Below are 26,207 nucleotides of genomic sequence, written 5' to 3' on the forward strand. Positions count from 1 at the left end.
GAACTTTTCAAAGTTGAAAATATACCAACATTTACTCTTCATCAGTCCGTAAATAAGATGATATTTGCGTAACAGAAAGGCTATAAATTACACACCTTCTTCTACGCTCTTTAAATGGCAGGTTTATTAAAAAAATAATAATAATTGTAAATTAAAAAATATAAATATATTCATACTTGATCTAATTTACTTCATTAACTGTCATGCTTTAAAATCTTTTGAGCTTTTTGCAAGCGAAAGTTTATTGGCGGAAATTAAGCGATTTTGCGAGTGAACACAAAGTTTCTCGGGGGAGCGACATTATTTTTCCTCCCAAGAGGAGGGCGGGGCCAGCTTCATCATGTAGCCAATCAGATGAGCTCCTCGCTGACTCTCGGTTTACTCTTATCTGATTGGTTCAATAAACACGCCAGTCACCAGAACACATCTTTATCTTCATTTGGCTCAGCGTCGTTCTAGTTGCCGAAATGGTACTTTTAATGCACACTATTGCAAATTATTTTAATTATGTTAAATAAATAAATAAATCATGATTGCTTAATAAGCTGTGCACCATTAGGCTGACTATATCAGTTCATGGTGAATTTCGAGCTGGTGTATTAATAAAGAAAATGTCTGTGTATTCAGTGCATGTCTCCTGCTCATCTTCATCCTCCTCCTCCTCCTCTTCCTCCTCCTCCTCCTCCTCATCCTCATCATGATATCAGTGTGTGCTGTTGATGCTGCTGAATGGAGGTCTAGTATCTGCTCTACTGCATGCAGAATTTCACCTGTCAATTAATCATGGGTGATTCCAGAATTATTATTTTACTAAATGAGTTAATATTTTTTTCCTATTCAGAGAATACTGCATCATGGAAAAATTAACAAATACAATAAGGTTTCAGCGCTACGTGCTTCAACCCATAATAAAATGTTAATAATAATGTACATATCTGATAAGGTTTGCTATGGTCACACAGGTTTGTTTACGTGTTAAACTCATGGTTGACTATCATGTCCCTTCCCACTCACCGTACATGCTAATATTAGCTATCCATCAGTTTTTTCTCATGTTGAATTGAAGAGAGAGAGGAACATTTAGAGATGGGCCTCACTGCAGAACACGAAATCCAGGGGGAGGAGTTACATCCAGATCCAACTCCTCCCACCTTACATATACCTAAACCTACCAATCTCCACCCCTTAGATGTGGGTCTAACTCCGCCCCCTGGATCTTGTGTACTGCAGTCAGGTGTTACTAAAATTTTGAAGGGGAAAATAGTTTTAGAAGATTAAAGAGTTTGAAGAGAGAGAAAAAAACAAAGAGAATAAAAGTTAAAAAGTTTTTTTTTAATGAAAGACAGTTTTAATAAACATTATTTGAAAAAGATAAAATTTATAAGAAAAGAAGATTGATAAAATCAAGAAGAATTTGATGAAAGAAATTTGATGAACACTTAATGTTTTTAATACGCATTACAGGTAATGATCTACACTTTATAGTTATTTAATATAACTTCAAGCTTCAGTTCTTTGGATCAGAAGGTCGATATGCTCAGTCGTAACAATGGCTGCACATTTCACGCACTTACGTGATCAGACCAATCATCACATTGCAAGAACCAGAAGGATCAGTAAGTGAAAGGACATTGATTTGTTCCTATTCAAGCTACAGGCTTTCTGTGCGCTGGTTACAAACTAAAGGCTCTGCTTTTCTTTTAACATTTGCTGCGTATTGTCATATATCAGTGATATCATTTAGTTTTCACTATATGTAATGTCTGTGGTGTGTTTATATTAACATATAATGCAGAGTTAGCGAGTATTTAATCATATTCATAAGAGGAGCAATCTGGGAACTTTTCATTGGTCGGTTCCTCAACCCTTCACCATTTACTGGACAAAACGTGGTCACGTGACTGAAGGCTCCAGGAAGTTTTCGAAGCACCTCATTCATATTCATGAGCACGCCTCCGCCATAGTAGGCTAGTCGAGGGCGCTGAACCGAGCAGCGTGATTTACATCTCCATGGCTGCTCTTTTAGTTAGAAAATGCTGCGGATTCTTCGTGTGTTGCTCGTCTGCGCGCTATTAGTCTTCTTCTCTGTGCTTTACATATTTAATCAGCTGGTGTCGTCACTGGAGAGCGCGAATCAACAGGCGCGAGCGCAGCGGACACGCGCAGCGGATCCAGGCCTGAGTGAGCGCGCGCACGATGACAGGTATGTAAACAAAACCACACTCGATGTACAAAACCACACTCACAACAACACTACACACATTTACTGCACTAACTACCTCACGACAATACAGAATTCAGCTCATAAATACTGGACTCGTTATGTGAAATCTTTAAAATGTCTTTAAATGACTGGGCAGTCGTTATAAATAAGGGAATTCTCAACGAAAGCAGCCTTTAAGAGTAATTTAGCCCGGCTATTGCTTATTTCAGGCTGTTTTGTCAATTTTAACAATTATTTGTGATGGATTTCTGGTCATTTAGCCTTATTGTGTGCTGATGGATATTAATTTGGTGCCTTCTGACGTTTCTTCTGCTTAACTTCGGCTAATATCTACTTAATATTCATAAGCTTCGTTCATAATAGTAGCCGTCAGTTCGCCCGCTGGCTAACGCCCGCCCACCGGTCTGCCTCTCCGCCAATCAGTGACGCCTATTGGGTGAACGTCATGTTACGTAATTAATAATATTTGCGAGTCAGGTCATCTTGAGTTCATTTTGACAGAGGTGTGGAACAGTTCCCCTTTAAGACAGTCTAGCATTTTATTATTATTATCCTCATTATTTGTGGTTTACTCACCACTGAATGAGTTAACAGTGATTTTGATGTTCTTTTTGTTGTTAGTACAAGTGTATTAATTTGTTTAGATGCCATCCACATGTGATGGGTGAACAGGATCAGTATTTGTCAGAATACAGGCCAGTTGTTAATGCGTCTCTGATCACGAAGAGCCTGTTTGTGTGCCTCAGGTGTGACTCGGGCTCGGCCTCTCGCTGGGAGCCGTACGGGAGTCTCCCGGTGTGCCGAAGACACTGCGTTACGGACCCGGCGCTTAGGTAGGGTCTTGATGGGTCTGAGGGGTTGTGTGTGTGTGTGTAGCTGGACGGGGTTTGCAGAACCAGATCCATGTGAATGTACATCATTCCCAGCGGGTGCTGACCTCTGACCTGTGTGCTGACCTCTGACCTGTGTGCTGACCTCTGACCCCTGGCCTGTGCAGGTCCGGCTGGGATCCGGTGGGGCTGGCGGTGGTGGCCTGTGGCTCTCGTCTGGAGGAGACGCTGACGATGCTGAAGTCCGCTGTGCTCTTCAGCCGCAGAGATCTGCACTTCCACATCTTCGCAGAGGACGAGCTGCATGCCGGCTTCACACACGCCGTGAGCTCCACTGGCACCCACACACACACACACACAACACACACACACTCTGGATCTTCACACTCAGGGCCCTATCTCACACCCAGCGCAATTGACTTTGTACACAACACATGCATCATTCCTATTTCTCTCCCGACGCACAGCAGACTCTTCCCTCCACAGACGCACGTCGGTAAATTAGGGAATGAACTTGCGCTCCCGGGGGCGGTTCAGCGAAAATAGGAGGCGTGTTCCGGCGCAAACGTTCCCTGGTGCTATTTTGCAGTTTCAGAAAACAATTCCTCCACTGACCAGGAGAAACCTCCTCTAAAGTCAGCGGCGCGTTGCACATGTTATTCAGATGCTATTTTAAGGGCGCATGCTTGGCCATAATGTAGCGTGAGCACAACACACACACACTTTGCTTCTCTCATCTACACACAGAAGCAGCAGTTCTCATTTTTAGAAAATCATACATTATTACAAGGAAAAATATTCCACACGAGGGAAATCATTGTTGTGTCCATGAAGATGTGAAAAATAGGCATAAATCTAGCTTACACATTTACCCAAATGATCATACGCCTGTTTAACCGAAGCTAATCTGGGTGTGTTTCTCCATCCCCAATGTCACTTCTCTGTGTTTTACGGCCCTGACGAGAACGCCGTTCTCCTCGGCTGTGAACCGCTCCTGGCTAATCCGCCGTTATAATAGCAATCCGCCATGGAACAAGCGCGCCTGCTCTTAAAGGGAATGTGAGATGAGACTCTGATTGGTTTATTTCACGTTACGCCCAAACCACTCCTATGAGTAATGAAGCGACTTCAGACCAACACATTTTAGATTTGCGTCGGGCGCAAGAGTCATTTATCCAGCGGTGTAATAGCAACAGCGCCCGAGATCCGCCCACAAAGTTACTGGCATTTCGGATCGTTAAAATAGGGCCCAGTGTGTATTGCACAGAATCTGCTCATATCTGCTAACTTGAACACACACGTCAGTCGCTACGCAACACGAACACCATGCGCTTGTTCATTTGCATTGAAGCAACAGCAAAGATTAAAAAGCATTTGTTGAGCAGAAAACACACTGATATCCAGCATTAATGGAGACGTGTGTGTGAGCGTCAGCACAGAGAAGATCTGACATCATTTACACACAACACTGCAAAACAAGCTTTTCTTATTCAGTGTTCGCGTGTCTCTGTGTGTGTGTGTGTGTGTGTGTGTGTGTGTGTGTGTGTGTGTGTGTGTGCTGCAGCTGGACTCGTGGCCTCGCAGGTTTCGCTCCAGGTTCCTCTACAGTGTGTATCCCGTCAGCTTCCCCAGCGAGAACGCCAGAGAGTGGAGGAGACTCTTCAAGCCCTGCGCTGCTCAGAGACTGTTCATCCCTGTGAGACCACACACACACACACACTCACACACAAACTCACTCACTCACTCACACTCACACTCACACTCACACTCTCACACACACACACACACACACACACACACACACACACACTCACTCACTCACACTCACACACACACTCATTCATACACACACACACACACACACACACACACACACACACACACACACTCACTCACTCACTCACACTCACACTCACACTCTCACACACTCACACACACACACACACACACACACACACACACACTCACTCACTCACACTCACACACACACTCATTCATACACACACACACACACACACACACACACACACACACACACACACACTCACTCACTCACTCACTCACACTCACACACACTCTCATTCATACACACACACACACACACACACACACACTCATACACACACACACACACACACACACACACACACACACACCGGTCAACAGTTTTGGACCTGTAAGATTTGTTTAATCAGTTAAATGCAGCTTTGGTGAGCAGAAGAGACTTCCTGTAAAACATTGAAACTCTCCCCGATCTGAACGTTTGAGAGTGTAAAACAGGCCTCAGGTCTGAGAGGAATAAACTTTACTCAATAAACTGATTTGTCTGCGACTCTTTGAAGTTCATGTTTCGAAATCCAGAGCAGAACATTTCCCTCCTGAGCGTCTGTGACCGGCCTGCTCTACCAGCAGATGCTTTTTATTTTACTATTTTATTATTATTATTTTCATTATTTCTCAGCTGATTTTTTTTATCATTTAAAAAATATATATATTTTTTTGTCTTTCTCAGCTGATTTAATAATAATAATTATTATTATTTTTCTCAGCTGATTTTTTTTTATTATTTTTTCATCATTTCTCAGCTGATTTTTAAAAAAATAATTCTTAGCTTATTTTTATTATTATTATCATTATATTTTTCTCAGCTGATTTTTTATTTTATTTATATTTCTCAGCTGATTTTCTCATTAATTATTGTTCTTCCTCTGCTGATTCTGTGTTGTGTGTCAGCTGATTCTGCAGCACGTGGACTCTGTGCTGTACGTGGACACGGATGTGCTGTTCCTGCGCGCGGTGGAGGACGTGTGGCGGCTCCTGGAGGGCTTCAACCGGACCCATGTGGCGGCGATGGCCCCCGAACACGAGGAGCCGCGCATCGGCTGGTACAACCGCTTCTCCCGACACCCGTACCACGGCCACACCGGCATCAACTCCGGCGTCATGCTCATGAACATGACCCGCATCAGACACACACACTTCAAGGTCAGGAACACCTGTGATGACATCATTAAAGCTGCAGAATAATTACAGTACGATCATGAAAATGATGAACTTGACATGATAATCAGCATCTCAGTGCACACACTTTCTCTTATAGAAATATCTAAATTCTAAATTCATACATTCGTTTATATAAGTCTATACTTTTTAAACGTTAATCTTGATGTTGATAAACGTGTGTGTGTGTGTGTGTGTGTGTGTGTGTGTGTGTGTGTGTGTGTGTGTGTGTGTGTGTGTGTGAGCATGTCCAGCAGATGGCGCTGTTGCTCTTCTCAGAGGGAGCGGTGTGTCATTACTGAAGTGCTTTACTCGCTCAGTTATTCGTCACTCGTGAGACTGAGCAAGAGGATGATCATTATACAGACATGCACTCAGATGATTGATGAGCACAGGAGGAAGAGGAGAGTCATTCACAGTGTGTGTGTGTGTGTGTGTGTGTGTGTGTGTGTGTGTGTGTGTGTGTGTGTGTCACAGAATGACGTGGCAGCAGTGAGTCTGAAGTGGGCTGATCTACTGATGCCGCTGCTCAACAAGTACAAGCTCAACATCACCTGGGGAGACCAAGACCTGCTCAACATCATATTCCACTATAACCCAGGTACACCGGTCACATGACCACCGCATCACCACCACCAGGTACACAGGTCACATGACCACCGCATCACCACCACCAGGTACACAGGTCACATGACCACCGCATCATCATCACCAGGTACACAGGTCACATGACCACCGCATCATCACCACCAGGTACACCGGTCACATGACCACCACATCATCACCATTATGGTGAGGTCATGCAGCAACAGTGTTAAAGGGTAAATAAACCCTAAACCAACTTTTTTTAGTTAATGATCTGTAAGAATGGGGCTTTATTAGTGCAGTTCATTGATTCAAGTAACTTTTTTGACATTTGGGTATAAAGTGTTTTAATTCTACACTATATGGTGTAAAAACATCTGAGTGCTGCCCTCTTCAGGCTGAACGGTGGCGACTGCAGTTGAGTTTTCCTATTGGATGTTAGCGGTGGCAGGTGACGTAAGCAGGTTCCAGCTCTCCACGCCTCTGGTACGAGTTAGTGTAGATTTATCTGTGTTTAGTACAGTGGTCAGGAGGGTACGTAGGTGTAGTGTTGCTGGTTGACTGCATAGCTTTCCAGCAGACTTGGAAATTACGCGCCAGTGGTTGCATGCACTTGGCCTGGAAGACCGTGAGTGTGAAACCTGGATTTTACGTGGGATTGCTTCTCCAACGCAATAGAGTTGACCAGGGGTTTAGTTACCCTTTAAGAAGGGATGCACGTTTATCTATATTGCACATTTTATACATGAATCATATGATTTCAGTTCTGAAATTTGAAATATTTATTGCATGCATATTGTGAAAGAGAATGTGTATTGCTGGAATATATAGTATAACTCAGAATAACATGCTCCCATAGTACTCTCAGCACTGTTCACAGTAGAGCTGTCTGTGTGCATGACATACCCAGCTGTGTTTCTGAGTGTTAACTGCTCATGACTGAGGTCAAGCAGTGTGACATCATTATTAATGCTCATTAGCAGACTGATGTCATTATATTAATGCGGTATACTCTCTCAGTATACAGTTTTAAGGTGGTATATACTCTCCCAGTAGGATCTAGTTTTAAGGCAGTATATCTTAAGGTGGTAATACGGGGATATATCTTAAGGCGGTATATCCCAGTATACAGAATTAAGGCGATATATACTCTCCCAGTAGTATCCAGTTTTAAGGCGGTATATACTCTACCAGTATCCAGTATTAAGGTGGTATATACTCTCCCAGTAATATACAGTATTAAGGCGATATATATCCCAGTTGGATCTAGTTTTAAGGCGGTATATCTTAAGGCGGTATTACAGGGATATTTCTTAAGGCGGTATATCCCAGTAGTATCCAGTTTTAAGGCGGTATGTACTCTCCCAGTATTATCCAGTTTTATGGCGGTATATACTCTCCCAGTAGTATCCAGTTTTATGCCGATATATACTCTCCCAGTAGTATCCAGTTTTAAGGCGGTATGTACTCTCCCAGTAGGATCTAGTTTTAAGGTGGTATGTACTCTCCCAGTATGCAGTATGAACGCAGTGTCCCGCTCTGAATCCCTCTCTCTGGATCCGCAGAGACTCTGCTGGTGTTCCCGTGCCACTGGAACTACCGGCCCGATCACTGCATCTATGGAAGCAACTGCCCCCCCGCCGAACACCACGGCGCTTACATTCTCCACGGCAACCGCGGCGCTTACCATGACGACCGGCAGCCGGCGTTCAAAGCCGTTTATGAGGTCATCCAGCAGGTATGATAGGGTTATCATCGTTCACTAACTAATGTCAAATGACTAATGTTAAAGTACTGAATATCTTAAAACGCTCAACAACCCCCAGAGGACATATCAAATTATAAGGTCTTTCGTTTCTTTTCTTTTCTTTTTTTTCTTTACCTTTTTTTTCCTCGTCTATTCTTATATTGTTGTTTTTCTGTTTTTTTTTTTTTTTTGGCTCGATTTGTGTATTTTGTAAAAATTTTGTATGTAAATAAAATATGAAAAATAAATAGATAAATAAATAAATAAATAATGTCTCTTCTGCTCAACATTTATTTGATCAAAAATACCGAAAAAATTCTGTAATATTATTATGATTTAAAACAGCGGTTTTCTATGTGGATATATAGAGAAATGTAATTTATTCCTGTGATCAAAGCTGAATTTTCAGCATCAAATGAATGTGTCTTGATCATCAAATCCTCATATTAGAGTGATTTCTGCAGGATCATGTGACACTGAAGACTGGAGTAATGATGCTGAACATTCAGCTTTGATCACAGGAATAAATTACACTTTACTGTATATTCACATAGAAAACAGATGATTTAAATCATAATAATTCACAATATTACTGTATTTTTCATCAAACTTCTTTTAAAAATATAAAAAAAAATCTATAAATGATGGTATTTTTACTGTATTGTTGATCAAATAAATGCAGCCTTTTATTTTAAAAATGTAAAAATCTTAATTATTACAAACATTTGACTGGTAATGTTTGAAAAATACACATTTATTTATTCATATTTAAAATATTTATAAAAAAAAGAATAATAATAAAATGAAGAAAAAAAAACACAACAAAATAACTTAAATATTAGCTAAAATTAAAATGTAAACAGAAAAGAAAAACTAGTTAAAAATATTTTAAAATAATTAAATAACTGGCTATGATCCATGGGCTTAAAGGGACAATGTGTAGGAATTTCTCCCATCTAGTCACGTGACGCTGGCTCTGAACGAAAACGCATTGTGGAAACGCGTTGGCCTAGTACTTTTTGTCCCTCTCTGCTATTATAGTTTTTCAAGATGGCGGAACGACATGGAAGCCTCCGTGGACCTACCCATCCCCATGTATATAAAGATAATAAATTCTTCGTTTACGAGGATGAGTCAGATCATTAGCAGAGGTATTTGTACCCCATTGAGGGCATATTTATTAATAAAAATATTGATTTTAGATAATAACATACCTAAAAAACTACACATTGTCCCTTTAATATGTCACTATCAGTCGTCAGAACTGTTCAGATTGTTCTGTGGTTATTTCCAGTTCCTGTCTCCCGCCGAGAGTTTAATATCCCGATGGAGTGATTACATCAGGCACTTGTGTAACACATAAAACATAATTAGCTGCTGTTAATGTGGGAGGGTCCCGACACACACTCTCCTTCTGCTGTGTGTGTGTGTGTGTGTGTGTGTGTGTGTGTGTATCACACCTGCTCAGGTGATCAGACGGTCCCGACACACACTCTCTCTCTGCTTGAACCGGCCTCTGTTTGCGCTCGCTGGCACTCCTCAGTGTGTGTGTGTGTGTCTCCTGTTTGTCCTCGTCTGGACCGCTTCAGGTGCCAGGGATTTTCCCAAATCCAACTGGCAATGTTGGAATATCAGGATGTGTTTGCACTGCAGGGTTTGTGGAGTCTTTTCACACACAGTTGGGAATGCCACTAGAAAATTGCCTAGAAAAGTACATGTTAGTTCTCTAGTTAGTGAGTGAGTGTGTGTGTGTGTGTGTGTGTGAGTGAGAGTGTGAGAGTGTGTGTGTGTGTGTGTGGTCATTATGGTCAGTGTCGCTGCTATCACAGGAAGTCTCGTACACCATTAGCTAATGTGAGCATCCATTAGCGGCGGCTCATGACTCAGTTGCTGATGCGTCTCTGCGAGTTCATGTCCAGATCAACAGATCAACAGCCCAGAGACACACACACACACACACACACACACACACTCTCTCACACACACACACACACACTAGTGGTGCACGATATATCAGCCGCAGATATAATATTGGCCGATATGGTCATTCTTTTACACATCGGTATCGTTCCGATGTCAAAATAGGGCCGATGTGAACAGGCCGATAGTCATTCCTCTGTATTTGAGTGTGAAGTTGAAGTTGACGATGCTGACTCACGATCTTCGCAGTAGTGAACACGCCTGAGAGAAATGCACACTTCATATGGATGACATAAGCAGAGAGCAGTCAGTTTCTTTTCGTTTTGAATTGTTCTGTTTAAAAGTAGACATTTCAAGTTTTATATAGATATATGTCTCAGGTCTGTGAGGCGAGTATAACCTTATACGCCGAGTTTCAGTTCATTAATGAGACGAGCTCCAGTTCACGCGCCGGCGCCTCCGTGTCCTGATTATCTATTGTCTGCTTATTATTTATTAAATCCAGACAATTGGTTGATGAAACATTGATTAAAATTAAGATACAATTAATACAAAATGAAATTCACTTTAAAGAAAGGCTTTGTGCGTTCTGCTTGAGGTCTCAGTGAAAGCTTTAAAGCAGTCTCTGCGTAACGGAGAACTGTCACGTAACATTGTTTTTTTTTTGTGAAATAAATTTCTAAATAAATGCGACTTATATATGTTTTTTTCCTCTTCATGACGCATTTTTTGACTGATTGTTTTTTTGACTCGTAGATATTAGAATATATTGCTTGATATTTGATACCCGTTCGAATTTGATTTTTCTCAAAAGTGACAGCCCTAGTATCAGGCAGAATGTAGTTATATGGTCATCTATCTATAAATTACAGAAACATCTATGTGTCTGTCTGTGTGTGACTGTTATTCGCATATCTCTCGAACCGTTAGTCCGATGGATTTCAAACTCGACAGGTGTATTGTTATGGGCACGAGTAAGTGCAGTGTATAGTTTGACATTGTTTGGATTAGAAATGCAAAAGATATCGTTAAATATATATCGGTAAAAGAAGCACTTAGAGGGTTGTGGTTTAAAAATAAACATTCTGACATAAACACTCTGTCAGCTACACTGTTTACTTCTGAATATTATATTTTATTCACAGACATCATTTGTAGTAGCCTATTCACAAACTGTTTGCTCAAGCATAGCATTTTTTCAGAGTTCACTGTGTCGCGCTTATTCATTTGTGGATGTTAACTGAATCTGTAAGTCAGCAACACTGTTTATTTCGGAATATTATATTTTATTCTGGTACGCTTGACGTTATCGCTGCTGTGTAATAGTAGCCTATGCTATTCACCAACTAAACATCCTATTCAATGCGTTCACAGTCTCTTCAACGGCCATCATTTGTAGTAGCCTAATCTCAAACTGTTTGCTCAAGCGTAGCGTTTTCTCGGAGTTCACTGTGTGTCTGCTCCCTCAAGCGTGTAGTTCAATGTTCCACATTTATTGTATGTCACTATGTCAGTCTCAGTATTTGCTTTCTACCATGCACAAATAAAAATGTCACTGAACTTTTGCTGTGTAATTCTAACAATGAGCACTCAAACACACCGAACCAACAATTACTAAAAACACACACAAAAACTGATTTTGCACGGGCACTGTGCACTAGTGATAGGAATTGCAAAGAACTTTGTGCAGCCCAACTTTACTCTACTTTACCGACACGTAGCAAGTGTTCAGCGTGTGTTGACGTGAGCCATGGACATAACTGAAAGTTTATGCACTGGGATTTTGTTGGGATTCACTTAATATATCAGAGATTGCTGAGGGGTGTTTATAAATATCTGGGAAATTTCTGGATGTTTCTTAATGTTTCTTAATGACAGAGGTTACAGAACAGCGTACACACTCGCTGAGCTAGAGGCTGGAGGCGTAAACTCAACAGCACAGTTTCTCAGCACTCGTCAGTCTCACCATCTAACCCATGAACACGTTAAACTCTCAGACACTGACATTGCCTTTTCATCCTTATTCATCCTTATTCATATGTGAATTCATACGGAAGAGTATTAGGGCCAAGCAATAATAAAAAAATAAAACCATCTCGAGATTAAAGTCATTATAATGCGAGATTAAACTCGTTAAATTTCGAGAAAAAAGTCAAAATACAATCTTGAGAATAAACTCATTAAATATCGAGAATAAAGTCGTTGTGTTTCGAGAAAAAACTCGTTAAATTTCGAGAAAAAAGTCGAAATACAATCTTGAGAATAAACTCATTACATTTCGAGAATAAAGTCGCTGTGTTTCTAGAAAAAACGTGTTAAATTTCGAGAAAAAAACTCGTAATACAATCTTGAGAATAAACTCATTAAATTTCGAGAATAAAGTCGTTGTGTTTCGAGAAAAAACTCGTTAAATTTCGAGAAAAAAACTCGTAATACAATCTTGAGAATAAACTCATTACATTTCGAGAATAAAGTCGCTGTGTTTCTAGAAAAAACTTGTTAAATTTCGAGAAAAAAACTCGTAATACAATCTTGAGAATAAACTCATTAAATTTCGAGAATAAAGTCGTTGTGTTTCGAGAAAAAAACTTGTTAAATTTCGAGAAAAAAACTCGTAATACAATCTTGAGAATAAACTCATTAAATTTCGAGAATAAAGTCGTTGTGTTTCGAGAAAAAAACTCGTTAAATTTCGAGAAAAAAGTCGAAATACAATCTTGAGAATAAACTCATTAAATTTCGAGAATAAAGTCGTTGTGTTTCGAGAAAAAACTCGTTAAATTTCGAGAAAAAAACTCGTAATACAATCTTGAGAATAAACTCATTAAATTTCGAGAATAAAGTCGTTGTGTTTCGAGAAAAAACTCGTTAAATTTCGAGAAAAAAACTCGTAATACAATCTTGAGAATAAACTCATTAAATTTCGAGAATAAAGTCGTGTTTCTAGAAAAAACTCGTAAAATTTCGAGAAAAAAACTCGTAATACAATCTTGAGAATAAACTCATTAAATTTCGAGAATAAAGTCGTTGTGTTTCGAGAAAAAACTCATTAAATTTCGAGAAAAAAACTCGTAATACAATCTTGAGAATAAACTCATTAAATTTCGAGAATAAAGTCGTTGTGTTTCGAGAAAAAACTCGTTAAATTTCGAGAAAAAAACTCGTAGTACAATCTTGAGAATAAACTCATTAAATTTCGAGAATAAAGTCGTTGTGTTTCGAGAAAAAACTCGTTAAATTTCGAGAAAAAAACTCGTAATACAATCTTGAGAATAAACTCATTAAATTTCGAGAATAAAGTCGTTGTGTTTCGAGAAAAAACTCGTCAAATTTCGAGAAAAAAACTCGTAATACAATCTTGAGAATAAAAAAGTCGAAATAATCGTGAGAATAAACTCATTAAATATCGAGAATAAAGTCGTTGTGTTTCAAGAAAAAAAGTCGAAATGAAATGTAGAGAATAACGCATTCGATCAGAGTTCATTGCATACGAGGCTGAATCCAGTTACTTATTCGTTAGGCTACTTATTGACTCGCGGACCTCCCCTTTAAATGACGCAACGCTTCCTTAAGCACCCTGTGTGTATGGCATTGCTCGCACCAAGCTGTGTTAGAAATGAATGAAGAAATTCTGCATTTCTCAGCCATATGTAAGGGTGCGTTAAATCCGACTAAAGGGAGTAATAGAGCATATATTGATCTAGTGGAAACCGAAATATTGGCACAAATTTCTGTAGGCTACCGGGTTTTTTTATGGACCGTTAAAGTTTTAAATGGGGCAAACAAATTCAGAGTCGCCTTATTGCGCCATCATTCCTACTAGTTGTGCATTTTCTAGGCCGCATCAGAGGGTGCGTTAAAGTGGACATTATCCCATTATAGAAGAGCTGTTGTCTAACGAAATCCAAATTTTAAGCAGTTTTTACTGTGGAATTATTGTTTTATGAAGCTTTGAACTTGACACATTACACAATGCACAAAGAGCAGTCTTGCATTTTCTGCATAATTCATGGCGCTGTTTCTCACCCGCCTATAGGGTGCATTAAAGTGGACATTATTCCATGATAGTAGGCTACCGCTCCTCCTCTAGCCGACCTAGACGGCTTTGTTACTGAAAGAAAGTCTAAAATATAGCTTGACTAAGTGATCCAACTCTGCCATGTCCTCTATCAGTAGGCTAATGAACACTGATCGAATGCGTTATTCTCTACATTTCATTTCGACTTTTTTTCTCGAAACACAACGACTTTATTCTCGATATTTAATGAGTTTATTCTCAAGATTGTATTTAGACTTTTTTTCTCGAAATTTAACGAGTTTAATCTCGCATTATAATGACTTTAATCTTGAGATGGTTTTATTTTTTTTATTATTGCCTGGCCCTAATACTCTTCCGTATGAATTCAGGACACACTTGTATGCTTTATAAAAAAATATTTTTATATAAATATTTATTTTTTCTTCTGAAAATCTGATGACATATTTTGCACACAGGTAAAGGTGCCCAATATCAGTCATTTCTGAAAATAAATTACAAAAGTAAAAAAAAAAAGAAAGTGTTTTGGAAAATAGCTCTTTATTTGATTATCATAAAAATGTGTTTTCTATACAGAGATATCGACATCGGTGAATATCGGTATCGGCCATAGCAGCAATATTAATATCGGTTATCCGTATCGGCCACAATTTTCACATCGGTGCATCACTAACACACACACACACGCACTCGCACACACACACACACACACACACACACACACACACGCACACACACACACACACACACACGCACACACACACACACTCACATACGACAGACACACACACACGCACTCGCACACACACACACGCACACGCACACACACACACACACACACACACGCACACACACACACACACTCACATACGACAGACACACACACACACACACGCACTCGCACACACACACACGCGCACACACACACTCACATACACGACAGACACACACACACACACACACTCTCACACACGACAGACACACACACTCACACACACACACACACTCACACTCATACACACACACTCACACACGACAGACATACACTCACACTCACACTCTCACTCACTCACACTCTCACTCACTCACACACACACACACACTCACACACGACAGACACACACAAACACACACACACACACACTGGTGTGGATCATCTGGTCCCTGCAGGCGTGTTTTACAGCTTGAGTTGTGTGTGTCTGACAGTAAATGTCGTCAGTGTTAGCGCTCCTCAAACACACAGTAGAGCAGTAAAGCTCATCTTCCCATAAACACACACCTCCATAAACACACTGCATTGTGGGTCTGAACACAGGACAAACACCTGATAGAGCCGCTCGTACTTACTGAGAGCTCGTTCATGTTCAGTTCAGTTCAGTGTTGATTCAGTTCAGTGTTGATTTAGTTCAGTTACAGTATCAGTGCTGTAAATAATTGTATAATCATTATTGATGGGTTTGTTCTTTTGAAGAGGCTTTGGATTATTCACCGTCACACTGACTCTGATCTGATGATGTTAATGAACATCTGAGAGTGTGTGTGACTCTCACACCTGACTCTGTTCTTGATCCTCAGTTTGTGTTTGATGAAGACCCTGATGAGAGTGAGTGTGTGTGTGTGTGTGTGTGTGTGTGTGTGTGTGTGTGTGTGTGTGTGTGTGTGTGTGTGTGTGTGTGTGTGTGTGTGTGTGTGTGTGTAACACATGCAACTGTGTTGTGTTTGATGCTCAGTTTGTGTTTGATGAAGACCCTGATGAGAGTGTGTGTGTGTGTGTGTGTGTGTGTGTGTGTGTAACACATGTAACTGTGTTGTGTTTGATGCTCAGTTTGTGTTTGATGAAGACCCTGATGAGAGTGTGTGTGTGTGTGTGTGTGTGTGTGTGTGTGTGTGTGTGTGTGTGTGTGTGTGTGTGTGTGTGTGTGTGTGTGTGTGTAACACATGTAACTGTGTTGTGTTTGATGCTCAGTTTGTGTTTGATGAAGACCCTGATGAGAGTGTGTGTGTGTGTGTGTGTAACACATGTAACTGTGTTGTGTGTAATCCTCAGTTTGTGTTTGATGAAGACCCGGAGCGCGGTCTGATGAGTGTGTGTGTGTGTGTGTGTGTGTGTAACACATGTAACTGTGTTGTGTTTATCCTCAGTTTGTGTTTGATGAAGACCCGGAGCGCGGTCTGATGAGTGTGTGTGTGTGTGTGTGTGTGTGTGTGTGTGTGTGTGTGTGTGTGTGTGTGTGTAACACATGTAACTGTGTTGTGTTTATCCTCAGTTTGTGTTTGATGAAGACCCTGATGTGTGTGTGTGTGTGTGTGTAACACATGTAACTGTGTTGTGTTTGATCCTCAGTTTGTGTTTGATGAAGACCCGGAGCGCAGTCTGATGAGAGTGTGTGTGTGTGTGTGTGTGTGTGTGTGTGTGTGTGTGTGTAACACATGTAACTGTGTTGTGTTTATCCTCAGTTTGTGTTTGATGAAGACCCGGAGCGCGGTCTGATGAGTGTGTGTGTGTGTGTGTGTGTGTGTGTGTGTGTGTGTGTGTGTGTGTGTGTGTGTGTGTGTGTGTAACACATGTAACTGTGTTGTGTTTATCCCCAGTTTGTGTTTGATGAAGACCCGGAGCGTGGTCTGATGAGTGTGTGTGTGTGTGTGTGTGTGTGTGTGTGTAACACATGTAACTGTGTTGTGTTTATCCCCAGTTTGTGTTTGATGAAGACCCGGAGCGCGGTCTGATGAGTGTGTGTGTGTGTGTGTGTAACACATGTAACTGTGTTGTGTTTATCCCCAGTTTGTGTTTGATGAAGACCCGGAGCGTGGTCTCCTCGTCCCGCTGGAGGAGAAGCTGAGGAGCGCTGAACACACGTACTGTGGCAGAGTCCCTCACATCTTCACCAAACGCCTGCGCCAGAGCATCCGAGAGCTGCACACACACTGAACACACACACACACTCCAGGCTTGAACACACACACACACACTCCAGGTTTGAGCTTCGTTATCACTGTAGATCAGAGCGATCAGACTCACATCTCTCTGATGAATCACTGATATTATCCAGACCATCAGCTGCTGACAATCACACACACACACACACACACACACACACACACACACACACACACACACACTTCTTGATCTGAGAGTCTTTGTGCTGGACAACAGGACAGAAACTGTTAACAAGAACGTGACGGCGCTCATCTTAGTGTTGGTACATCAGCTCTTCTCTCTGCAGAACGAGTCTCACGGGAGATGAACTGATCCCAGACCAGCTCTCAGTTATAAGTTATTCTTATTATTATTATTTGACTTCTTCATAACCTTGATGCACAACACGCCCTCGCTCATCTGTGTGTCCAGGTCTCCGTGACACTGAGGGTTTCTGAATACTAAAGCTATTATGAATGTGAAAATCAATTCAAAAATCAAAGGTTGGTGCATTTGTATTATAATTGTTCTTTATGACGCATGTCTGAAATCATAAATGGGGGATTTTATATTCCATTTGAAAATGATTTTATTTTATTATTTCAGGTTATTTTTTGACAACTTTGTCAGTTTAGTCAGTTTGAGCCAGCATCTGCTATGGTACGAGTGTAACCCTGAAACTACAGCTGTGTGTCTTTGGGTCACATTTATATAAATAAATTAATAAATTAAAATCTCCTACCCTTTAATATTACAATAAAATACTGTTAGCTATATATATATATATATATATATCAGTATTTTTTAATCAGTATAAATTAAATTATTTTAATCTGTAGAAATGAAAGGTTTAGTTGGATGTGTGTGTTTGATGATTCAGGTCGTGTGTAATATGAATGTGCTCTGGTGTGTTAATGAGAATTTACTGATTAATTTAAATGTAGAAGTTTGTAAGAGCTATATTGAAGTTGAAGATATATTTGTAAATCTGTCAGAGCGTGTGTATGCGTCTTCAATCCCGATGTCTGAATGAAACACTATATTTTTGTAATAAAAGTGATTTCTCTCTGAGTTGTGTTGAGGTGTGTGTTCATCAGTGGACGTTGATCACACTGAGGTCAGGGGTCATGATGATGTGAAGCTGAAGGTCAGGTGACACAGGGTCCAGAACTGAGGAATTCCGCTTTATTCGGGAGAAACTGCACTCTTCTTTGTGTTTGACACGCTTGCTGGTGTTTATTAACATACCACAAACCATATTCAAATTAAAGCTGATCAAATGCAGTTAGACAGACAGATGTATAGATATACAGACAGATAGATAGACGGAGGAGTGTCTGATGCTGAACTGAGTGTAAAAACCAGCGAGTCGAAGTGTTCTCCTGGATCTGGACAGAAGTGTGTGTTTGAGATGTGATGAGATTTTTAAGCGAGGCCATCGATAAATTACAGCAATGAACGGGAAACGATCCGGACACTGAAACCCAGGAGCTGTTTGGGTAATGGTGTGTGTGTCTGTGTGTGTGTGTGTGTGTGTGTGATGAATGAGCTGCCAGAATCTGAGCAGAAACTGGGAAGCAAGCAGGCAGAAATAAGCTCGAGCCCTCAGGATTGATCACAGGCGTCTCGCTTGATTGGACGAGAGAAATTATGTCACCAGTTTGGAGCGTTTCCATTGGTTGTTCCCAGAAAGATGCAGTTGCACACTCAGGGCCCTATCTCGCACCCAGCTCAACTGACTCTGTACACGACGCATGTGTCATTCCTATTTCTCTCCCGACGCACAGCGGACTTTTCCCTCCACAGACGCACGTCGGTAAATTAGGGAATGAACTTGTGCTCCCGGGGGCGGTTCAGGGAAAAGAGGAGGCGTGTTCCGGCGCAAACGTTCCCTGGTGCTATTTTGCAGTTTCAGAAAACACTTCCTCCACAGACCAGGAGAAACCTCGTCTAAAGTCAGCGGTGTGTTATTCAGATGCTATTTTAAGGGCGCATGCTTGGCCATAATGTAGCGTGTGCACAACACACACACACTTTGCTTCTCTACTCTACACAGACGCAGCAGTTTTCATTTTTAGAAAACCATTCATTATTACAAGGAAGAATATTCCACATGAGGGAAATCATTGTTGTGTCCATGAAGATGTGAAAAATAGGCATAAATCTAGCTTACACATTTACCCAAATTATCATACGCCTGTTTAACCGAAGCTAATCTGGGTGTGTTTCTCCATCCCCAATGTCACTTCTCTGTGTTTTACGGCCCTGACGAGAACGCCGGTCTCCTCGGCTGTGAACCGCTCCTGGCAAATCCGCCGTTATAATAGCAATCCGCCATGGAACAAGCGCGCCTGCTCTTAAAGGGAATGTGAGATGACGCTCTGATTGGTTTATTTCACGTTACGCCCAAACCACACCTATGAGTAATGAAGCTGCTTCAGACCAACACATTTTAGATTTGCGTCGGAGAGTCATTTATCCCGCCGGTATAACAGCAACAGCGCCCGAGATCCGCCCACAAAGTTACTTGCGTTTCGCGCTTGACACTTGCGATTCAGATCGTTAAAATAGGGCCCATACACTTTTATAGAATCTAGCTGTGAGTTCAGGATGATTGGGACACTTTCTGCCATTGAGATGACTTGGAAAAGTGTCCCAATCAGCCTGAACTCACCCATATTTATTATGATCTATGCCATTTGTTTCTGTCAGTCAGGTTTAAAGGAGGAAATGAGCGACTTACACACTCTAAAAATAATCCTGGGTTGAGCCTTTTGTGTAATTTTTTGAGTTCTTTTTCAGTGTTTGGGTAGTTTTCTTGTGTTACCCAGATCCTGGGTCAGAGTTATTTCTCGCGGGTTTTCGCGCCCTCTTCAGGAGAGAGCAGATCTCAGCGCCATCTTGGGTGTGTCTTCGGTAAAATACAGGTTTGTGTACATTTTATCTTATCTAAAAATTCGTTATTGTGCTGTATATAGTTTAATTTTAAGCAAATCAACATTCGCGCGCTGTGAGTCACTAGTGTCACGTCTGTCTTTACACGTGATGAACGCCTGATGCCCGGCATACAATGTTATGATTTTATTAAAAAAAAGATTCAGAACCGTGGAAACGGGACGACTGGTCGATTACACTTGAATTACTTCTAAACGTTTCATTTTTACCTCTAATATTTGTTAAATCAGCTTAAAGTTGGCAATATATATTAAAAATGACTACTGTAAAATATATTTTTTAAAAATAAAGGAATTAATACAAGCCAGTGGTTACAGAGTATTTTTAAAACGTTTAGAGTTTTAGAATTTAAGTTCGTCCGTAGACACTAATTCATGTATGAAGTAAAAAAAAAAAAAAAAAAAGAAGCTAGTATAGTAAACATGAATCACCTATTCAGGGTTAAATTAACTCATATTGCTGGGTAAAATTAACCCAACATGTGTTTTGTCCTATATTTAGGCTAACCAGCCCTGAAAATTTGGGTTGTTTTCAACCCAGTGTTTTTTAGAGTGCTGTTTCTTAAAGACTGAAACGGGGAACATGGCTTTGACATTTCTGATATTTTAAGGTTGCTATTAAACGCTTGTCTGTCATATTAATGAACACAGATCTGCTTTATATTCAGAACATGATCAGTTCAACATCTCAATCCACTATTTATAGATCCTCAGGTCAAGTCGTCCTGCATTACGCCGACAGCGAGAGCTGTTTTCCACAGGCCGGTTTACTCATTCTGTGATTCTGTCCTGCAGTTTTCATCCGCTGGGATCTCGTGTTCTTCCCGTAATTGGACTGAGATGACTTTCATGTTGAGCTTTATGGCTCATTTGAGGTAAAAATCATGTTGTGGAGTAACTGTAGTTATATAATAGACCATCAATCATTTCAATTGAGCTTCTGTTGCTTGAAGACGCCGTTGGAGCTGCTGGGAGAGCGAGCTCTGGCTGTAATCAATGAGCCATTCTTCAGGACTCTCTGTTAGTGAAACACTGTTATGGATCCTGAGTTCTGATCGGGAATCGTGACGTGTCCTTTACAGACACCAGATATCATTTTTGATATTGTTTTACTCGTGTGATCAGGACACTGTAGTTCATTTCTGTAAGTGAAGAGAGCAAAATAAAATAAACTGTGACATATTATACCCAAATATTCTTCATACAGTGACTACCAGTAACATTTATAATACAACAATAACTCAGACACTTTGAGCTGATCATGTTCTGCTGAAGTGTGTTTTCTTTAATTGCTAATGCTCTTTTTACACACAGACTGAACACAATGAAGCATTGCTTGGTCACTGGTTGAGCTAAACTGGTATTATCTAATTGTGTAGTTAAATTTAACAGCTGACAGATATTCAACATAATTCATGTGTGAGACAGTCTAACAGAAGGACGGACAAAACCAGTCAAATATCAACTGAGTTCATAACTCTGAGTTCTTTAGTACCATTCTCTAAACTATAGCGAATAAACTGATAATGTGAGAAATGTTGGAGTCTGGATAAAGTGTATATGGATGAGTCTGAAACTGCCTCATGTTGTTCTCAGTGTTTTTGTCTTGTTTCCCAGAATGCACTGCACAGAGATGAAGAACTCGAACACACACTGATCCTGCCAGACGAGCAGCTGGTGTTTCTGAGGAGCGTGTGAATGTGTGTATTGTCGCTTTTGACACAGTGAACCAGTTACGACTGGCAGATTCTCACATGATTTGACCTCGTTACTCTCGAAACACATCTTACACTACATCTTACACTACTGGAGTTAGAGTTCAGCCAAGCCATGTGATATCTCTGTTCAGGGAGTTACACTGATGGAGTACTGATAGGTTATAGGTTCATTTCCAGAGCTCTTCTAACGGTTCAGATCATCTGATTGAGTAATGCTAATTATGAGTTTAATATCTTCATTCATAGCATTAGTTCTGCTTCACAGAAACATGAATCTGACTTTAATATGATTACAACGATGTGTGTCAGTTTGATGACGGCGTATGTAAATGAAACGAGTCTGAGAGATAATCTTCAGGAGAGTTCAGTAGTTGAGGTTGATCTGGTGATAGTGTTTGCTCTGTGATCCGCCTGTTCTCCTCATCAGATCGTCGTGTGTCGGCCTGAGGCCTGAGCTAATGAAGCCATCGCTCATCTCTTTCACCTGATCTTCTGTGTTTAACTGTTCTCCAGTGAATCTGAAGACATGATGGACGAGACGCCTCGAGGGAAGCTTCCAATCACTGCTTCACATCTGGGAAATATCTCGTGTTCCCATCAATACATGTGAAGATTCTCCTAGCGGATTCGATTCTCGAGCCTCGGACACACACACGTGAGCTCATCTTAATCAGCCGGTGAATATGATTAGAGTTCGAGAGCGCCGTGACTGTAAGAGGACAGCAATCATTCTCAGCGCTCAGACGTCTGAAGAGTTTCAAGATGAGGCGCTTTATATATCTGTGTTATCACTAACTAAAACATTTTAGTTACTTGAAATAAAATGAAATAAAATATAAAACATGCACATTTATTTTAATTTAGTTAAAAAAATACAATATAGACATATTTTAAATTTAAAAATTACAAAAACACAAAACTTACAAAAAACTCAAACTTTAACTAAAATTCATATGGAAAATATAAATATACATTTTACCAAAACAACCCAAAAAAGTAATAAAAACAACAAACTTTTGAAAAAATCCAATCAAATTAAACTAAAATTAAAATATGAATATAAAAATAAATATGTATTATGTAAATATATGTAAAAATATTACTAAAACAAAAAACGAATAAAACTGACCAAAATACTAAAACTTTAACTAAAATTTTAATATAAATAGAAAATACAATTACACATTTTTAAAAAATTACTTAAAAGAAACATATATATGTTTTATATATGCACTTTTTTAAGTTTATATATATATATATATTTAAGATTAATTTTTGCTTATATATATTATATATATATTTAAAAATAATGAATGACTAAAACAAACAATAAAACTATTAAAAATGAAAAAACACAAAAATGAAAAAATGCTAAAACTTAAATTGTAAATATAAATAAACATTTTCAAAAATAATAAACTAATAAAAACGTCAAAACACAAAACTTAAAAAAAACAATGACAAAAAAATGAAAATATTAGAAAATATAAATTAAAATTAGAAAATATAAATATAAAAAATACAAAAAAACTAATAGAAATGACAAAAAATAAAATACTAAAACTTTAACTAAAATGAAAATATAAATGGAACATACAAATATGTATTTTAAAAAATGACTAAAACAAACTTTGTGAACGCTGTGCTGTGTCTGTGATGAAGCGTCGCCGCAGGAGAGTCGTTAGTCAAACAGCCTTTTCATTTTAGAGACGTTTCTCAGCTAATTTCAGCTCGCCGTCCCTCCTCACACACACACACACACACACACACACACACACACACACCAGTGTTATTTATGTGCGCTGCAGGACTCGTCTGTGAGATGGGGAACGTGTGATGGAGGCTTGGGGAAATAAAGGCCTGTATTTCCACAGTCCACTGCGACTGTAGATCTTTGATTGATTCTGATTGTCTCAAACTAATAGTGTGAGTTTGGGCTGCGATCGTCAGTGTGATGCCAGTGAAATTAACATTCATTTAGCATAAAAGACATACTTTAGAAATCGCCTTTGTAAAGATCTCTCAGTGAAGGAGCACATCTGATCTGAGGAATCATTCATCACAATATATCGCGTCACAATACAACAATACAACAGTGTTTATCGTGGATAATGACAGTAAGTATTGTGTGTAGTTCACCCAAAATGAAAAAAAATTCTAGTTTTCACTGTTTTAGTGTCAGTACTACATTAAACTGCTATATATAATGTTGAATGTAATGTATAATAATGTAATGGGGAATATTAGTGTGTCCTGATAATGCCAAATGTCTGATGTTACCAGTAAAAAGTGTCCTACATTATGTTAAATATATCTAGTCAGTGAAAGAGTGCAAGTATATTCGTCTAAAATAATCCTGTGTTTTCAGCTTCAGAATCATGAATATTGTTATTCTGGTGTCTCTATTGTCCTGTGCTTTGGGTTTCAGCAGCAAGTTCAAGCCTATTCATTTACACACACAATGTAATATAAAATTTAGCATTTTAATCAACGATACATGTTCTGTTAACCTTTTATCATATATCTGGGAGTATTGCAATAATATGGTATGGTGATATGTTTCGAATCGTGACATGAGGCTATCGTTACACCCCTATTCATGACACAAACGCTGCAGGACGACACACACACACACACACACACACTGATGTTCACTATGACGTGTTCATTCCCTCTGGCTGCCGATACGATCTCCAGTTTTAATTGAAACCTGTTCTCTGGTGATGGACAGCTCTGGAAGATGGTGTGTGTGAAGAGTGTGTGAGGGCCGAGACACACGCCAGCGAGCGTTTGAGGGAATCAGGGCGTAATTGATTCATTCCGTCAAGTTAGAAATATTAAGGACAGGTGATTTTGGACATGTTAATTAATGAAAAACACCAGCTTTACTGTTAAAACGCCTGCGGTGTCCTGGAATCAACACACGCATTCACACAAACCCAAACCAGACACTGTGAGACCGGTATAAACCGGTATAAACCAGCTGTGAGACAAACTAAACCAGTATAAACCAGCCGTGAGACAAACTAAACCGGTATAAACCAGCTGTGAGACAAACTAAACCGGTATAAACCAGTATAAACCAGCCGTGAGACAAACTAAACCAGTATAAACCAGTATAAACCAGCCGTGAGACAAACTAAACCAGTATAAACCAGTATAAACCAGCCGTGAGACAAACTAAACCGGTATAAACCAATATAAACCAGCCGTGAGACAAACTAAACCGGTCTAAACCGGTATAAACCAGCCGTGAGACAAACTAAACCAGTATAAACCAGTATAAATCAGCCGTGAGACAAACTAAACCGGTATAAACCAGCCGTGAGACAAACTAAACCAGTATAAACCAGCCGTGAGACAAACTAAACCGGTATAAACCAGCTGTGAGACAAACTAAACCGGTATAAACCGGTATAAACCAGCCGTGAGACAAACTAAACCAGTATAAACCAGTATAAACCAGCCGTGAGACAAACTAAACCGGTATAAACCAGCTGTGAGACAAACTAAACCGGTATAAACCGGTATAAACCAGCCGTGAGACAAACTAAACCGGTATAAACCAGCTGTGAGACAAACTAAACCGGTATAAACCGGTATAAACCAGCCGTGAGACAAACTAAACCAGTATAAACCAGTATAAACCAGCCGTGAGACAAACTAAACCGGTATAAACCAGCTGTGAGACAAACTAAACCGGTATAAACCGGTATAAACCAGCCGTGAGACAAACTAAACCGGTATAAACCAGCCGTGAGACAAACTAAACCAGTATAAACCAGCTGTGAGACATAGTGAACCATTACTATTACTGCTTTAATTCAGAAGTGTTTCTAAAGTTCAGAATCGTCTCATCGGGGCGTTTTGTGAGTCACACAATGAAATAAAATTAACGGGGTTCATTTGACGAAAAGTCTTCAGGGACGTAAAATAACAAGGCCGTTAGCAAATCAAAGTGAAATTAAAGTTGTCAGCGCTCTGAAATCAAGCCCTTTCTCTCAAGACATCCACTTCATCTCTGATTTAATGAACATCTGAGACGCTCTGACATTCTCCACATCTCTGACATTTCCCAGAGAGAGTTACAGCTCACTGGATCCTGAAGAGCGATAGCACAGAGAGTTACATCTCACTGAATTATTTTATTTCATGGTAAACAATAAATATGAGAAAAAACAGAATTGCGAGATATATACAAATTCTGAGAAAAAAAGTCTGAATTGTGAGATATAAACTCGCAACTGCAAGGAAAAAGTCTGAACTTTTTTATTTT

General features: G+C 39.8%; 1 protein-coding gene across 3 annotated transcripts; it reads left to right on the forward strand.

The window, feature by feature from the left end:
- Positions 1-1,951: 1,951 nt before the first annotated feature.
- gxylt1a (glucoside xylosyltransferase 1a) lies at positions 1,952-18,330 on the forward strand. 3 transcript variants are annotated; one of them, XM_079859376.1, is made up of 8 exons: positions 1,952-2,203; positions 2,971-3,057; positions 3,222-3,378; positions 4,619-4,750; positions 5,788-6,039; positions 6,532-6,655; positions 8,205-8,377; positions 17,125-18,330. In XM_079859376.1, exons 1-8 carry the CDS (start codon positions 2,034-2,036, stop codon positions 17,269-17,271), a joined length of 1,242 nt encoding a protein of 413 aa, XP_079715502.1. In that variant the 5' UTR covers positions 1,952-2,033; the 3' UTR covers positions 17,272-18,330. The 3 variants fall into 3 exon arrangements, with proteins under 3 accessions (XP_079715502.1, XP_079715503.1, XP_079715504.1); XM_079859377.1 differs by lacking the exon at positions 17,125-18,330 and adding an exon at positions 16,390-16,641; XM_079859378.1 differs by lacking the exon at positions 2,971-3,057.
- The last annotated feature ends 7,877 nt before the right edge of the window (positions 18,331-26,207 follow it).

The sequence above is a fragment of the Squalius cephalus genome, assembly GCF_949319135.1.
Source record: "Squalius cephalus genome assembly, chromosome: 23".
NCBI classification, from domain to species: Eukaryota; Metazoa; Chordata; class Actinopteri; order Cypriniformes; family Leuciscidae; genus Squalius; species Squalius cephalus.